At 40.4% G+C, this 19,274-nt stretch overlaps 1 protein-coding gene across 15 annotated transcripts in view; it reads right to left on the bottom strand.

Annotated features, from left to right (window-relative positions):
* The window catches only part of RAPGEF2 (Rap guanine nucleotide exchange factor 2), a 286,669-nt gene that overhangs the window by 62,019 nt on the left and 205,376 nt on the right, over nt 1–19,274 (bottom strand). For all 15 annotated transcript variants that reach the window (XM_074951065.1, XM_074951067.1, XM_074951066.1 and 12 more), the window contains one exon: nt 5,919–6,050. In XM_074951065.1, the coding sequence (XP_074807166.1) occupies nt 5,919–6,050 (132 nt within the window). The remainder of the gene's footprint in view (nt 1–5,918; nt 6,051–19,274) is intronic.

Below are 19,274 nucleotides of genomic sequence, written 5' to 3'. Positions count from 1 at the left end.
GATACGTGTATCCTGGGAGGGTCACAAAAAGGATGTTAGCAGTTTCCTTTGCTGTTCCAGACAATTTGGAGCAGACGCAAGAGGGCATGTCAGGCTAAAAGGAAGCTGTGCAATCTGATTGCAGGATAAGGGAAAGAAATGCTGCCAAGAGAAAGAATTAATAATTTTATTAAGATGATGTTAAAATAAAAAAAAAGTGGTACAGAGTTTAAGCGTAGAAGTTTCTGGTCATCAGGGAATAAGGTACAGGTTATCAAGGGGTGCAAAGTTCGATCTAAAAACAGTTTCCACCTTTTCAAAACAGAAGGAGGGGAGAAAACAACACAGCACCCTCATAGGCTCAAGTTTCTTGATTGCCAAACTTGGCTTGTCAGATGGCAGCATAAACCACAGGTGTCCATAAAGGAAGCAGTTACTGCATGTGAAAAGCAGTAGTGAAAGGTAGTTTTCCAAAGTCAGCACAAGACAGAAGTGGGTATTATGGTATGTATAGGCTCATGTGTGCGCCAAGAACAATCTCTTAACATCCAGTCTCCCCTCCCTCCTCAAAAAGCAACATTAAATAGTATGGCACTTTATAAACCTGCTTCCTGAACTAAGGTATAAAACAACATTAAGAAGTCTTATTCAAAGCACCCCAATGATCTCTCTCTCAGAAGAGGCAGGAAAAAAGATCACATATATCATCCTGGCAAGTAATACTTGTCCTAAATGAATTTATGTTTCATGTGCAGCACTTGACATTTAAATTTAGTTATGACATTAATATTGAAACAGGAATATTCTGAGATCAATGCTGAAAGCATCTGATGATTCAGCTTCATGATTTATTCAAATTTAAAAAGATCTACGAATCTATTTTCATTACAAACAGCAGCTCTTGAGGTTTCACCACCACCACCTCTGTATTTGCTAAGAAGCAAATACAGAGCTACAGTTAACTGAGAAAATGTGTGACACCACACACTCAGATTTGCAGTGAAGGGTTAGTTAATAATACACTTCACAATTAAACAAAAGGGAAACATTTTATTGATTTGTATTACCCATTTGAAACAGAAGGCCTCTTTAAGCCAACAATCTTGCTAAGCAGTTCTTTTCAGCATTATCTATTCTAGAAAACGTATAGATGTCCATTTTAAAGAAAACACCATGATATCAGATCAAACCAAAGCAAACAATGCTGATTATCTAATGCCCAGTATATGATCAAAACCAAGATACAGTAACAAAGTTTATGTAAATATAAGTTTTAGTTTACAATATTTTGTTTTTAAATAAAAATGAGAGAGAGGATAAAAATGAAGGTAATAGTCCGTACTTATGAGAGACTAATTGTACTAGTGTCTCAGTTCTAACCAGGATTTTTCATGGATTATTGAGTCTTTGACTTGATTCAAATGAATTGCAGCTGCAAAAAAAAAAAAACCAGTAGTCTTCTAACCTATGTATCCACTGCAACAAGATGCCATGCTCATTTCCTTTATAGACTAAACCAGAGGTCAGAGATTAATGATTTACCCTCACCTGTGAACAGTCATAAAACATACCCTTTTTCTACCCTGTAGAAAATAAATGAAGTATGTAAATGTTGTAAAACGGTGGTTTTCAACCTGTGGTCCATGGACCCTTGGAGGTCCGCAGACTATGTCTACGATTTCCAAAGGGAGTCCGCCCCTCCATCTGAAAATGCTATTGGTCCATACATGAAAAAGATTGAAAAACACTGGTGCAGAATATCTATCTTGAAGATCTATGCATAAGAATGCACATCACTGTATCTGAGTGCATACACAGTTTTTTATCTGGAAAAAGCACAGCTTGAAGAGTATTCGCACAAAAATAAAAAATCATGGAGTAATATTCAATTTTATATTTTCAAGTTATCTGAATTCTTTATTATACAGTGATTATGGGTTATTAAAATAACAGTTTTGAAAAGTTATCTTATTACACAGTAGACTGAACGAATTTGGACACTTTTTAAAAATGCATAATTTTAAGTCTCTCTTAAAAACAGGCACACATGAATAATTGCAGCTTTCAGGTTAAACAATTGAGACAATATATTCCTTAAAATATAACGAATAATAATGTACCTGGAACTAGCAGATTAAAAGATTAATTTAAGAAAATGTATTTGAAAAAAAATCTATGGATTTATAGGTATAAAATCATTTGGAACATAAAAACCATCAGCAAAGAGTTAGAAATTGCTGAAAAAGGGTAATTACAAGAGAAGTGCTGACCCAGCACTAACTATAGCAATTTCCCACATCATCATTTCAAAACTCGGAATCCCAAAAATGAATGATATTTTTGGCCATTCACAGACTGAAATTCTCCCCTGCACAGAAGGCCTGGCACTTCACTTAAAAGCAAACTTCAATGGGGCTTAAGCCTTACATAGGCCCCTCTGCACCACAGTAAATTTCATTTCCTACTGCATGAGCTTTAATTTTTCTTTCCTGGTGAAAAGTATTTGACACACATGAATTTGTTAGGAAGAGATACATTATTTGTAACAAATGTCCACAAAATCAAAATGGCTTTAATGTCAGTGACCACTTTCATAAATTACAACTTATTTAAGCGCAGGCTATGGACCACCCTTAGCATAACTAAACTAGCCTCTTAAGTGAGGCCTTTTAACAACTTCATTTACACAGAGTGGCATGTGCAGGATTCAGAATAATATTAAATTTGTATGCGAAGGACTTTTAGATGGAGTTTTTTCATGTTCTAGAATCTAAATAAAAAAAATCAGCCTCATTTACAACAGAGCATTTAAAGAGTCCTGGCTCAGATTTTCAAAGGAGCCTAAAGAAATTAGTTGCCAAAAGGCCATCCCTAACTCCCTAAGGTTCATTTGAAACCCCAGCCATATGCTACATAAAGGTAATTCCATTACTGCAAACTTACCTTTAGCAGATAAGTTCCACGCACTGGAAAATAAAATACAGTAAATGCTCTGTTATCCGGCACTCAATTAAGCAGAAAGCTCAATTAACCGGCATTTCTGATATCTCCCAATACAAATCTTCAATCTAGTAACCAGGACTAGTATACTGCCCAGCACGTTATGTAATTGCATATTCTGCACTCTACTTTTATGCAAAAGGGGCAGAAGACAAGTAAGCAAGCTGAAATCGGGGGGGGGGGGGGGGGAGCAGCTTCCAGGGTGTGTAACAGGGTCATTACAGATTCAGCCCAATCTCCTACACCTTCTACATAAATGATAATTGATGTTGATAAGATGACCCTGAGGCACTGCAAGATCCTGAAGTGCCTTCTGAATCATCAAAGAAAGATTAAATTATGTTCAGTATAGTGTTAAGTGTATTTTTAGTGATCTGGGTGTACGCCACGTGCTGCCCATACTGATATGTAGGGTCATAAGATAACCTACTATATAGAAAACTTTACCTGTATACACCTAAGTGCTTCAAGAAACCAACCACTCTGCAGTGCAGTACTACTAGTGGATTGGTGAGTACCTGTATACTATTTTATACTTTATTCATTTTATTGTGTTCTAATTCTTTGAAAATTGGTATTCAATTGGTAAAGTATAACTAACTCTCTGTTAACCAGAATATTCGATTAACCAGCACCCCCTATTACCCCAACATGAAAGATAACAGAGCTTTTACTGTAACTATTCCTTTGTAGCGTCTATGAACATGGGATTTTGAATTCCGTGAAGCTGAATGTAGGAAAGATCTTTTGGGTAAAACTTAAAAATCCAAAGGTCTTGTCTCCTCTTCATGACCATTAGAGAGCCATTGATACGGGTTTGCTTAACACTCTGCCAAAATTTCGCTGCCATTGTTCAGTGAAGTACCTATGTCCTTGTTGTATACCTAAATTCAACCTGTAACTAGCTTCCAGAGACAGATGCATTTCATTGCTATTATGTGAATAGAATTTGTAAGGCACTTTGGAATCTTTAGAATAAAAGCACACTTAAACAGTGAGACAACAAATTAATTCCTCAATTCCACTCAGTATAACCCCAAATCCTGACCCAGAGGCACCATTCTCTTAGAGAGGCAAAAATTCTGATTTTTGAAGGTAAATTCACTGTATTTGTCACGCATTCCTAACTGTACAGTTACTTTAGTAATTTTGTTAAAATAAGTCCTTATGATACTGTGATTACTGTCTAAACTGAGCGAAGACCACGACTTTAGCCAGTCTTCAATTACAAAGAAGATGCCAGGTTTATCCACCAAATCAGACTATTGCTAAAATCTAAAGTAATTATATGTAATAATTGTTCAAGTTCAAAATTGCCTATTAAGGGCAGTCAACAACAACAACATGCATCCTGGAGAACACAATATCAAATACCAAGGCAACTAAAAATCTATGCTTCTGCATATATAGGTTTTCTCCCTTAATCTAAATTACTAATTTTTTCTAATCTGCCCACAACTACTTTCTTACCTATGTAAACTTCTGATCATTTTGTAAGTGACTTGATTGCTCCAATAGTAGGCAGAAAGTGGTTTTTGAAAAACTAAAGCGTGAGCAGCACTCCAAAATACTTTTAAGAAATAACTCCAATTAAAATTAATTCATTTGTTTCAAATTCACTCATGCTTCCCTACATACACATTTAAAACTGTACATTTTCCTATTTATGGGTATAAAATTCTTCTCTCCAATACTTGCCTGCAATTCCTTGATTTCATTGGGAGTTGCACCATGTGTGCATCAGACAGAATTTAGGAATATGACTTATTTTTGTTTTTATTTCAAATATTTTTGTTATTTAGATTTATAAAACAAGCATTTACCAAATGCTTTGAAAGCCTTTAGATAATTTTCACAATAAATTGTTGACTATTCAAATCACTCCAAAGATATACAAATATATCCCAGCAAATTTATGACAAAAAGCCCTCCACAAGAGGCATAACAACAATTTTAAAAAACCCTCCAAATCTTAGCCTGCCACCTCCCCAAATACCTAGAAGAACAGATGAGCTATGCAAAGTCTTAAAATCAAGTTCTGATAGACTAGGAAGACTGAGAGCAAAGTCAAAGACCCTCAAAGTGCACACTGTTGGCAACTCCCTCTTTACACTAAGTGTGTTCCAGCTCAAGAAAACCAACTAATCTCAACTGTGGCAGTCTGGCATCAGGAGAGAGGCAGTCTCTCACATACGAGGTCATAAACCTTAAATTCTAAAATTTCAGAACTTCCAATCTAATATTGGATGAAAACATTTATCTCCAAAACTATAAATTACAAATAGAGTCAATCAAAGTTCATACAGAACACGTTGGCTTGTATTATGGTCATTTCTCTAGATGCTGCCAAGTGGCTCTGATAGTTACAAGTAAACATTAAAGCCAAGTCTATGCTACAAAGTTTTATCAGCACAGCTATGTGGGATAGGCGTGTAGGGGAAAAACAAAAACACCACTCCTAAACTATGTCCACCACCTCACCACCCAATACAGAGACAATTATACCAGCAAAAGGACTCATTTTGCCAGTATATGCTGTATTTCCACTAAAGGGCTTTGCTGGTATAGCTATAATGGCACAGCCTTTGTAGTGAAGACTAGACCTATGTATTACCTTCAAATAAATAGAAGAATGTGTATCAGATTCATTAGGTTATCAACCATGAGTTACCTTTAAATGTTAGACTAGTATATGGATCAAAATCTCAAATTGCTCCATTTTCAAAAGGAAATTGTACTTTCTTATAAATAATTTGGTTTTTCTTTTGTTTCACTAGATGAACAGTGACAAATAGCAATGAAATGTACATTCAACATTAGGTGCATCAAAATACCTACATTACAGTTCATGTAATCACTTCTAGGTTGACATTTTGGAATTAAAATATTTATCTTAAGAAAACTGTTTGAGGAGCTGGTATTATGAAATACTGTCTTACCTGGTAGATATCAGAAAGGCTGCTGCTTCCAGAATCACTAGTGATGCTACATCCTGAGTGACTAGAGGTAACGTGGGTCACCTGTGGGTGGAGACTGTCAGTAAGATGCAGTTTTGTGAAATCTGCAGGAAGCTACAGATGGGGTAGAAAAAGCAGCATTACAATATGGATCAGGTATGCACTCCAAAACACATTTAAATTGTTCATGCCACATTTTACTCCCTGCCGGGACCAAAAGCTGTACAAACCGTATTAAGGCGGCCCTTGGGTTTGAGGATACAACTTGCAACTTTAAGATTTATGGTTGTTAAATTTGCTAACAGTTCAACAAAGTATCACAGGAGTAAAAAAAAAGGAAAAAAATTTCTTCAAATTTAACAAGAGAGACAAAGACCATATCTAAAAACAAACACGGATGAACAAAATGCATTTCAATTCCAATGCTATGTTTAGATATAACTAAATTCCGTGAGAGAGCCTTTTGTCAGTTTAAACAGTAAGGATTTCTTGAAGGATGGGATTAGGAATGACCAATGTTATACAGTTGTAGTTACGTTCCTGAAAAATGCGACTTTAAGAGAAACAATGTTAAGCAAATCCAATTTCCCCATAAGAATTAATGTAAATGGGGGGGGGGGTGGTTTAGGTTCCAGGGGGAAAATGTTTTGCCAGACAAAAGACATTATATGCTGATTGATTCACAGCTGTAACTAGGGTAAGTGAATATCCTCTGGCCCCAGGGTGAGGGTGTGGGCCAACAACACCCTCCCGCAGGCCAGCAGAGTCCTCGCCGTGCAAACTCTGCGGGTTTGGGCTCGATACAGGAGCCAGGCAGAGCAGGCAAGCAACAGCACATAGGAAGGGACACTATGCTGCATCCTTCCCCGGCACCCGAGGGGGATGTCTCTGCTGGCCTCTGAGCAGCAGATCACACAAATGTCTACTCCAGATAAGTCACTGAATGCCCGCCCACTGAGAAGACCAGTCCTCTCCTAAGGGAACCAATCTGCCAGGTTTCATGGTATGCTCACTCGGAACACACAACGCAGAGGCACTGGGCCTCTAGATCTCTGCAGAGCTGGAGACAGCCATAGGCTTCTCGCAGACCTTCCTGTCAGAGCGGCAGCTAATCACATGAGAGGAGCAGGTGGAGGGAGCAGCAGCAGCGATCTCGCAAGAAGAGAGAGCAGCCCGGAGGCAGCCGCTCAGCTGGGGCAGGCTACCCTTGGGCACTGCAGCCTGGGAGCCGGTCAGAGGAAAGAGCCATGAGCGATGGGGTCCCAGGACAGCTTGGTGCTAGTGCAGGGGGTGTGTCTAGGCGCAGGAAGTCTGACATCAGATCAGCAGCTCTCTCTCAGCTACCAGGTGAGTAAAGCTGTCCTAGGCAGCAGGGGAGAGAGCCTGTAATCCACAGGCACTGACTTTGTAAACTGACGCCGGGGTGCTCGACCCCACCCCGTCTCTTCCCGGCCCCACCCCACCTCTTCCCACTCAGTTCGGCCCTCTACCCCCAGCATGCCATGCCCTCACACCTCCCCCGTCCCTCCGAGTCTCCCTGCATGCCGCGAAACAGCTGACTGCGGTGGGCAGGAGGTGGGGGGGGGACGCACTGATCCGCGGGGGTGGGGATGGAGGACGTTAGAACATTGTGCAACTTTAAACTAGCATGTTCTCTAATAGAAGAGCAATGCAGCAACGAAAGAACTTTAACCGGGATGATTTTAAGTGAGGAGTTACTGTACACTTTTCAGTAGTAAAGCACTTTGAATATGGATTTTCTATACTTCTGTGTCACTGAAATCAATGATTAAAGTACAAGTAAAACCTACTTGAGTCAACTATCCGTCACTCTTTAAGCCATAAACTCAGAAACACATAGGAAACAAGGAAAAACTAATAATTTTTAGAGCTACAAGAATTATTCAGCAACCAAATGTAAGTGAACAGTTTAAGCGACTGCAGAATCTATTTGGTCACATTCCAATAAAGGAATATACACTGCTGTAATCACTTCAACACCACCACCAAACTGATTAAAACCCTAGCAACTTAAACTGTTTATACACCAAACAAGCCCTTACTCAACCCGAGCTACCCTCCATTCCCTAAGTTTAAGGTCCGTATTTTAATGTGGTTCCACATGTGTAGCTCCCATGGAAATCAATGTAAATTGTGTATAAAAACTGATAGTTGACTAAAGACCTTCACAAAGGGAAACAACAGCCAACCAATAACAGTACAATCTGAAGAAATATTTGAATGGTTGGACAGTCATATTACTGAAGATCTAATATCCCAATGCTACCTACCCAAAAGCATAAAAGTCTATTCCCCATTTCCACCATACTACATATTGCAGGCAGGCAGTTTAAATATTACACTTTTTGTAAATATATACAGCCAGTAAATATTACAATGATATTGGATATTTAAACCATTTTGTGTGTCCAGCAAACTCTATTACAGTGGTTTTCAAACTTTTTTTCTGGGGACCCAGTTGAAGAAAATTGTTGACCCAACGGATCTGGGGATGAGAGGTTAGGGGTGTCGGAGGGCTGGGGCAGAGGGTTAGGGTGCAAGGGTGAGGGCTGCAAGGTAGGGCCAGGAATGGGGGGTTCAGGCTGGGGCAGGGGGCTCTGGGCTGTGGCAGGCATGTGGGAGCAGGTCAGGGATCTGGGCTGGGGGTGAGGGGTTTGGAGTGCAGGAAGGGCTCAGCTGGGGCACAGGGTTGGGCTGCAGGAGGGGGTCAGGGCTCTGGGCTGGGGTGTTTGGGGTATAGGAAGGGGTTCCAGGTTTGGGGGGGCTCAGGGCTGGGGCAGCAAATTGGGGCATAGGTGGAGACTTACCTCTGGCAGCTCCTGGTCAGCGGCGCAGCTGGGGTGCACCGCAGACCGCACCGCACCGCACCCTGGAAGCTGCCTAGGAGCCAGACCTGCTGCTGGCCAAGGCTCACAAGTGGCTCTGCGCAACTCTCACCCATAGGCAGTCCCCCCTCACCCCCCGCCCCAGTTCCCATTGGCCAAAGTTGGTGCTCGGGGCGGTGGGAGGGGAGCACCGTGCGTGGAGCCCTGTGGCCCCCTTGCCTGGAAGCCAGATTGCTTCTGGCTGCTTCCGGGGCACAGTGCAGTGTTGCAAAAGTTAGACATGAGCCTGCCTTAGCCAGGCAGCACCACTAACAGGACTTTTAACGTCCCGGTCGGCGGTGCTGACCAGAGCAAGATGAACCAGGACCTTACATGCCGTGACCCAGTACTGAGTCGCGACCCACGGATTGAAAAACACTGCTCTATTACATATTCCAAATTAGCACCAATGTTATTATGGGGGCATTGATATGAACTCTGAAGTTGAAGTTGCACTGAGATTTTCACTTAAACACAGGACTAAACTTCTGTTTCACAACTCAGTGTTTGATTTAAATCTCCAAATTTGGCACATTAACTCTTCAGAAGGCAATTAATTTACAATAATTCTTTTAAATAATATTTACTCATTTCTGCCAAAAAAATTTTAAAAAATTAAAAATTAAAAAACCAAAAATGATCCATATTCAAATTTGCTTTGTATTGCTCACAATTCTTTGGGACCCTCTAGCTAACCAATCACAATCTGCACAAACTCAGAACGTCTCGCACGGTATCCTGATTGGAGTTGTGTAAGAAACTGATTTTTCTTTTGCATCCGATGAAGTGAGCTGTAGCTCATGAAAGCTTATGCTCAAATAAATTGGTTAGTCTCTAAGGTGCCACAAGTACTCCTTTTCTTTTTGCGAATACAGACTAACACGGCTGTTACTCTGAAACCTGTCATTATGCAAGGCACTGCATTTAGCCGTATGGAGTGGAAATCTATCAACTGCATGAAAAAACTTGCACAGATACAGACAGACATCATCTTCCTTTCCAAATGCAAACAGATGGACATCGTACCAAAAGGACTGAAGGTAAAAAATCCATTACAATCTACATACCACACAGACTATGCTGACGGCTTGTGCCACACGCTCTCAAAGAAAATGCAGAATCACCTGATCAACATCCTCTACAGCAAACAGGGAAAGATTAAGAATGAGCTCTCAAAACTGGATACTCTCATAAAAAACCAACCTCCCACACAAACTTCCTCGTGGCTGGAATTTACTAAAACTAGACAAGCCATTTACAACGCACACTTTGCTTCTCTACAAAAGAAAAAGGACACTAAACTTTCTAAACTACTACATGCTACAAGGGGCCACAGCAATGGTTCCCTCAACCCACCCAGCAATATTGTTAACCTATCCAACTATACTCTCAGCCCAGCAGAAGCAGCTGTCCTATCTCGGGGCCTCTCCTTCTGCCCCTCCACCCCCACGAACATGATACAGTTCTGTGGTGACCTAGAATCCTAATTTCGACATCTCCGACTCAAGGAATATTTCCAAAATACCTCAGAACAACATACTAATCCACAGAGGCCTCCCTACCAACATTACAAAAAGAAGGATTCTAGGTGGACTCCTCCTGAAGGTCGAAACAGCAGACTGGACTTCTACATAGAGTGCTTCCGCCGACGTGCACGGGCTGAAATTGTGGAAAAGCAGCATCACTTGCCCCATAACCTCAGCCGTGCAGAACACAATGCCATCCACAGCCTCAGAAACAACTCTGACATCATAATCAAAAAGGCTGACAAAGGAGGTGCTGTTGTCATGATGAATAGGTCGGAATATGAACAAGAGGCTGCTCGGCAGCTCTCCAACACCACTTTCTACAAGCCATTACCCTCTGATCCCACTGAGAGTTACCAAAAGCAACTACAGCATTTGCTCAAGAAACTTCCTGAAAAAGCACAAGATCAAATCTGCACAGACACACTCCTGGAACCCCGACCTGGGATATTCTATCTACTACCCAAGATCCATAAACCTGGAAATCCTGGGCGCCCCATCATCTCAGGCATTGGCACCCTGACAGCAGGATTGTCTGGCTATGTAGACTCCCTCCTCAGGCCCTACGCTACCAGCACTCCCAGCTACCTTCGAGACACCACTGACTTCCTGAGGAAACTACAATCCATCGGTGATCTTCCTGATAACACCATCCTGGCCACTATGGATGTAGAAGCCCTCTACACCAACATTCCACACAAAGATGGACTACAAGCCGTCAAGCACACTATCCCCGATAATGTCACGGCTAACCTGGTGGCTGAACTTTGTGACTTTGTCCTTACCCATAACTATTTTACATTTGGGGATAATGTATACCTTCAGATCAGCGGCACTGCTATGGGTACCCGCATGGTCCCACAGCATGCCAACATTTTTATGGCTGATTTAGAACAACGCTTCCTCAGCTCTCGTCCCCTAACGCCCCTACTCTACTTGCGCTATATTGATGACATCTTCATCATCTGGACCCATGGAAAAGAAGCCCTTGAGGAATTCCACCATGATTTCAACAATTTCCATCCCACCATCAACCTCAGCCTGGTCCAGTCCACACAAGAGATCCACTTCCTGGACACTACAGTGCTAATAAACAATGGTCACATAAACACCACCCTATACCGGAAACCTACTGACCGCTATTCCTACCTACTTGCCTCCAGCTTTCACCCTGACCACACCACACGATCCATCGTCTACAGCCAAGCTCTGCGATACAACCGCATTTGCTCCAACCCCTCAAACAGAGACAAACACCTACAAGATCTCTATCAAGCATTCTTACAACTACAATACCCACCTGCGGAAGTGAAGAAACAGATTGATAGAGCCAGAAGAGTTCCCAAAAGTCACCTACTACAGGACAGGCCTAACAAAGAAAATAACAGAATGCCACTAGCCGTCACCTTCAGCCCCCAACTAAAACCCCTCCAACGCATTATTAAGGATCTACAACCTATCCTGAAGGATGACCCAACACACTCACAAATCTTGGGAGACAGGCCAGTCCTTGATTACAGACAGCCCCCCAACCTGAAGCAAATACTCACCAGCAACCACATACCACACAACAGAACCACTAACCCAGGAACCTATCCTTGCAACAAAGCCCGTTGCCAGCTGTGCCCACATATCTATTCAGGGGACACCATCACAGGGCCTAATAACATCAGCCACACTATCAGAGGCTCGTTCACCTGCACATCCACCAATGTGATATATGCCATCATGTGCCAGCAATGCCCCTCTGCCATGTACATTGGTCAAACTGGACAGTCTCTACGTAAAAGAATAAATGGACACAAATCAGATGTCAAGAATTATAACATTCATAAACCAGTCGGAGAACACTTCAATCTCTCTGGTCACGCAATCACAGACATGAGGGTCGCTATCTTAATGCAAAAAAACTTCAAATCCAGACTCCAGCGAGAAACTGCTGAATTGGAATTCATTTGCAAATTGGATACTATTAATTTAGGCTTAAATAGAGAGTGGGAGTGGCTAAGTCATTATGCAAGGTAGCCTATTTCCCCCTGTTTTTTCCTAAACCCCCCCGCCCCCAGACGTTCTGGTTAAACTTGGATTTATGCTGGAAATGGCCCACCTTGATTATCATACACATTGTAAGGAGAGTGGTCAGTTTGGATGAGCTATTACCAGCAGGAGAGTGAGTTTTTGTGGGGGGGGGGGGGGGGGTAAGAAAACCTGGATTTGTGCTGGAAATGGCCCACCTTGATTATCATGCACATTGTAGGGAGAGTGGTCACTTTGGATGAGCTATTACCAGCAGGAGAGTGAGTTTCATAGAATCATAGAATATCAGGGTTGGAAGGGACCTCAGGAGGTCATCTAGTCCAACCCCCTGCTCAAAGCAGGACCAATCCCCAATCAAATCATCCTATTTGATTGATTAAATCATGCTATTACCAGCAGGAGAGTGAGTTTGTGTGTGTGGTTTTTGGAGGGCGGGGGGGGGGGGGGTGTGTGAGAAAACCTGGATTTGTGCTGGAAATGGCCCAACTTGATTATCATACACATTGTAAGGAGAGTGATCACTTTAGATAAGCTATTACCAGCAGGAGAGTGGGGTGGGAGGAGGTATTGTTTCATGGTCTCTGTGTATATAATGTCTTCTGCGGTTTCCACAGTATGCATCTGATGAAGTGAGCTGTAGCTCATGAAAGCTTATGCTCAAATAAATTGGTTAGTCTCTAAGGTGCCACAAGTACTCCTTTTCTTTTTGCGAATACAGACTAACACAGCTGTTACTCTGAAACCTGTCAAAAAAGATAGGCACAAGGTCTAACTGATAAAATATGGTGTAAATAAAAACAGACCTCCTGAATTCCTTATACTTTACTAATGTAGGCTACTATTTATGCCTATACTCCAGCATGTAGTCAGTTCTAAAGGAGCATATAAGAAAGTTCTCCACACAATTAAAGTAAGGTAGTATTAAGGGATTAGAATATTTCCAAATAAAAAGTAAATCTGAACTAATGAATATCATACCTCTTCATTCTAACTTTTCAAGAGCATTCAAATAAAATATTTATTACTAAAATATCCATTCTACAAAATTAGTCTATTAGTCTAGAAAAAATAGTGCACTGATTATAGCAAAATTCACTCAGTGCTTTTTTTGCAGTTCAACACAACATGCTTATACATTAGGACCTTTCTTATTCCTTATTTTCTTTAGACTAAATGTGTACTTTCCAAGATCTAAAATAATTTAAATGAAGAGGACTGCAACTTTTACATGCATTCTATGTGCTTTTGAACATAAAGTTACAGTGTAGTCCCAGGGCAAAGGTTGGTGAGTCAGTTCCAGTGAAAACACATTGTTTTTTTTAAACTCAGCCATCTATCAAAATAGTCATAATTTGTCCCATGTTTACACAACAAGCACGTTACTGTATCTGGAAAAAAAAATATTTTCTGTGCTGTAATCTAAGAAAACACCAGCAAAGGCAATTTCTTATGTACTACTGCTACTTTGGGGAAGAGGTTTCTCACATCTTTTTTCCCCTTGAATGTTCAGAGATATTAGGGGATGTGAAAGAATATATGGCTGACAGAATTGCACAAGAGGCAATTTAGGAAAATCATTATAGTATCCATTCTTACACATATCTAACTAACTCTGACATATCTTTATTACACATGCACCAAATTCAGTTATTAATTTTCATACAGTTGTTGACAAGTTATCCATTTTCACACCAAATCTACCTGTCAGAGAACCACACTGGTTACCTAGATAGATTTTTAAAAATTAAGATTATGGCAAAGTGCAGGGGAAAGTCTACGGCCTATAAGATACTTGAGAAAAATGGATTCCTATTGACTAAAGGAAAAATGAGCCCATGAAAATAAGTCTATTAATTTTCTACTAGGGATTACTAGAAGTCAAAATATCTTTTCACATGCACAGACACTGTTCTTTCAAATAAAACAACCACCCAGCAAATGGAGCATATACCCATTTCGGAGAACTCCTTAAGAGAATCAACACATTTCCTTTTTAAAACTGTAAAATGAAACAGTATTTTTTCCATTTTCTTTACCAACAATTGTGTGAAATTATTGTCCTTGGGACAAAAACTATCTCAGACATGAAATAAAAAGCGTTATACCTTTAAACATATAATCACATCATCAATAATCTTCCTACCCTTAAAGCAATATTTTACCACCATCACTCTCAAAGTGAGTTACTTCTTATGTGAGTGCAAAACCAACTATTACTTCTCTCTATCGATGTTCCTCCTAGTTTAAGGAGAGCATGATCTTTCACATCCTCTAGAACACGCCTTGTCTATGCAACAAAAGATAGGACTTGATATATCCTGTATTCTAGATCATAATGGGCTTCACCCTGGGTTTCTTATTCATTAACTTCAGTGTCACCTTTGGCCAAGTAAGGAGCTCAGGATTGGACTCTTGCTGAATGTTTCTTCATATTTTTTAATACTATGCTTCCAAAAATATTACAAACACAATGTAGAATATCAGATAAATCTGAAGATTTACAGTCAGTGGAACAGGAAAAAAGACAGCAAATATGCATTTGCAGTGTGTATGGTAAGAGAAAACGCCAATGCAATTTTCTACTACATAAATAGTCCTCTAAACGTCTGGTAAAAACCCACATATAATGTTGCATTCAGTTCTAAGAACCAGATTACCAAATAAATAAAACAACAGGGACAAACAGGAAAGAAGTTCAGTGAAGAACAAAATATACCAAGAAACTTGAGGAATTAACTTATAAGAAAAAAGAGTTAAATCCATATAAATTGACTCATATACAACTAAGGGGTGGGGGAGTGCTAGAGACATGTTATTAGCCTAATGAGTATCAAGAAAAATGTCCAATTACAAAGTGGAATACCCTCCTTAGAGAAATGACAGAAACTCCCATTCCTTGAGATATCAGTCTCATGGTATTTGGTGCTTTTCTTCAAGTTCCAGTTCCTGGAATCAAGTGATTTTGTGAAAATCTCAGCTTTTGTTTAAAAGAAAGACAGGAGGAGGAAAAAAGGCTCAAAATTCAACAAAGAAAAAACTCATTTTTTTTTTTAAAGTCTCATGATTTTTTTAAGGCAACAACATGATTATTTGGGACTTGATTCATGATTTTGAGCATTTGGTGTTGTAACAGATATCCTACACTAAACTGGACAAAATATTAGAAATGTACAAAACAATGCTGCATGATTGGGGATGGAGAGAGAAACATGACAAGAAAGGATTTTTTTTTAATCTTTAATTTTTATGCCCATAACAGCATATTCCAGTGGTGGCCAAACTGCAGCTCTTGAGCCACATGTGGCTCTTTTGCAGTTAATGTGCGGCTACCCCCATTCCTCCTCCATTCTCCACCTACCAGACTGTGGCGGTGGGGAGCTCGGGACTTCTGCCCTGCGGCAGGGAGTGGGGCTAGGTGCTTCTGCCAGTGACGACTGATGCCTACTGGGGGGGAGGGCACAATTTAAAGGTTTGCCCCTCCCAATAGCTTGAGTCATGCCCCATCCCTTCTCCCCCTCCTGCCAGGCATGCCCCCAGCTTACCCTCAGCAGCCCTTCCCTGCAGGCTGCAGGTGTTAGCTCTGCATGGAGAGGCCATGACAAACAGGTGGAAGCTGCAGGGAGGGGCTGCTGTTTTAGCTCCTTAGGAGAGGCAGCAGCGACTCCCAACAGTTCCCTGCTGTTTGCCACTGCCTACCCCCACGGCTGCAGCTCCCAGCTTGTTGGCTCCACCAGTTGCTGTGTAGAGAGGGGATCTGGTTGCACCATGTGATCAAGTGGGGCCAGCAAACCCTGGCAAAAGTCTGAGGGGACCTTCTGGCTTCTGCTCAGTGGGGAGGAGGGTCTCAGAGCTTCAGCTCCGTGGGGCGCACCTGCCAGAGCTTGGGGCTTCAGCAGGAGCAGGGCTGAAGCGTCAAGCCCAAGCAGCTTCCACAGGGCTAAAGCACCAAGACCCCCTTCCCTGCAGGGCTGAAGCCCCTAACCCCACAGTGGGGCTGAAGCCCTGAGTCCCAGCAGGCGCGCCCCGGTTCTTGAACTTCTGAAGATTGTCCTATGTGGCTTGGAGGGTCAGTAAGTTTCGCCACCCCTGGCATATTCTCTGTGTGTGTGTAGATATATATATCTATACACACACACACACTCCATCACTGTGGTATTAGACTATTGTGCTCAAAGAAAAAATTTTTCCTGGGATTTCCAACAGAATCAATGATGCACTTTGCTTCACCATTGAGCCCTCCCTCAGGACTTAATGAAGACAATCCCTTCTCAGCAAGCTCTGGAAAAAAATCCTAGTTGCCCTTAAACTTTTGAAATTATGTATTATTGGTTGCTAGTCAACTGAAAATTTCCCCTCTCAAATAATGTATTCTAAAAGAATGTATCTCACTTTTCAGAAAGAATCTTTTACTTAGAGAAATAACACAAGGCAGTATATTTATGTAACCTTCCTTCAGCCTACACTCAGCAAACAACTCCTTTCTACTTGTAATCAACCTATCCTACAAGGATATCACAGTGAGTTGATGCTTCTAAAGATGTATTTATTTATTGATATAGCACTGAAAGTGTTCTGTTTTAATGTAAAACAAGTGGATTACCCTTTGTTGTAACTGTACTATATATAACACTTTGTGTGAAGTAGAATAAACAAAAGATACTCCACTTTTTTACATTAAAACTGAAACCTTCAGTGCTATATTTATATAAAATTCACACGGATTTTTTTCATGTCAAAATTCGTATTTAGTTAACACACACAGGACAGGGTGCAAGTTGTAGTTCAATATCCCATTCCCAGGAACTACAATAATACAAAATAATATAAAATGAGTTCATATGAATTGCAGTCATTTGCATTTTTCAATTGATAATTACTGTAGTAAGTGAAAACAGTGAATACTAGAGATGAAAAAAATCTAAAGTACATTTTTCAGATGATCAGAAAAGTAAAAACTAGAGAGATCTTACACATCATTCACTTTTAGATTCACAAATGGCAATAGTTCATAAACATGGTCTTCAGTTTAAGGCTCATCAGCACTTCACCGAGACAAACAGTTAAAAACTTTCAAAGCAATTTAAGTACATTACTGGTCTTGAGAAGGTATGAAAGCAAATACAAAATATTCTCTTATTCATCACTGCTGAATAGCCCTATGGCATAGTTTAATAGGACATGTGCATCATGGTTTCATGAGAAGATAAACCAAGCTATCCTCTTTTTATGGACTACTATTTCAGTTTTCAGAGTAGCAGCCGTGTTAGTCTGTATTCGCAAAAAGAAAAGGAGTACTTGTGGCACCTTAGAGACTAACAAATTTATTTGAGCATGAGCTTTCGTGAGCTACAGCTCAGAGCTGTAGCTCACGAAAGCTCATGCTCAAATAAATTTGTTAGTCTCTAAGGTGCCACAAGTACTCCTTTTCTTATTTCAGTTTTGATATTCCAATGTATTAAGCAAAGAAGGTACCATCCCCTTCAGTACTGATTCTTCAGCCCCAAATATATTTGTAGATTAAAGTTTATTCAGTACTGTACCTTTAATTTGTACGAAGAACATTTAGTTAATGCATCCAAAACCTATTTAAATGCTGCAAAAAGAATATAAAATACCACCACCGATACGGTTTATAAATTATTCCTTTGGTCCATCCTAGTTATCTACTTCACACATTAAGATTATATCAAAGATATTTAGCCTCTGGCTACATGTTTTTTGTGGACGACCAACCCTAAAGTAACTGAAATGCAACAAAGTCATCTCAGTTTTCTGTCTCACTGAAGAACAAATTTTTTTCTACAAGATGACATTGGTCAAATAGGGAGGGTATTAATGGTTATTCCATATTCCTTTCTCATTGCTACTAAAGGAGAAAGAGCGGAGGAGGAGGAGCTGCAGCGTGTGATTATTTTTATGATTTGTATTGAGATAGCACTGTGAATCCAATCAAAATGAGGGTCACCTAGGCATTGTATGAAGACGGTAACATAAAACATTTCATTCTTTGATTCTTCCACAATGCTAATACATTTGCTTGTCACTTATAAGAAAACGTTTATAAATATTTGGTTTGTTACATTAACCAGCAGAAGTGAAATGAACACTACCCAGACTGCTGGAATAAGTGTAATAAAGATGATGGGTATTCATCTCATCGGCTACTTCAATATAATTCTTTCACTAACCAAGGGAGACATCAAGGGAAACACTAGTTCTATGGTTCAGTGATTTTAAAGGCAGCAGTCAACATAAGTAATTACAGAATAATAAACTAATTTCTATTGATTTTTGTCTACAGACATGATGCAGACTGACATGTGCAGTGCAGTGTTAAATTTAAAATAAATATCTAAGTTATACAAGGTGTGCAACAAGGATGCTACTCCCTAGTGAGTCTTTACTCATTACACAGCTATGTTGTGCATAGAATTTGCTATCCTCCAAAAATGGAACACTCAAAATTAAGATCAACACACTGCATGATTATTTTTAAGCAAGTTTTTCATCTCTCTCCTGCACTGGTAAACATCTATATTATAAGCACACTCTAAAAAAGGAATACAGATGTTGAAATTAAACCAATGGCTTATGGCCAGCTGATCTAGAAGATATGCAAACAGTATGAGGAAAGCTTGAGTTTTTTCCATCCCAGGTTGTTCAGGGCTGAGGACTGCTACATACTATGCACCTCTTAGTGCTCTGCAGTAACCTTTACATGAAGTTAAGCACTGAGTACAATTTTCCCCAGCCTGAAGGACTGACCTGGTTTTGGTGTTTGTGGGGGGGAGGGATGGTAAAGTAATTGAAAAGGGTGTATTCAGGGAGAGAAGAAGAGAGTTCTTGTGAGCTCTAAGGGGTAACTTTCCTCAAGGGACACAATTTATGAA

This window comes from Natator depressus, chromosome 4 (genome assembly GCF_965152275.1).
Source record: "Natator depressus isolate rNatDep1 chromosome 4, rNatDep2.hap1, whole genome shotgun sequence".
Taxonomy (NCBI): domain Eukaryota; kingdom Metazoa; phylum Chordata; order Testudines; family Cheloniidae; genus Natator; species Natator depressus.
The sequence above is the reverse complement of the archived record's forward strand: the minus strand, read 5'-3'. Positions and strand labels throughout refer to the sequence as shown.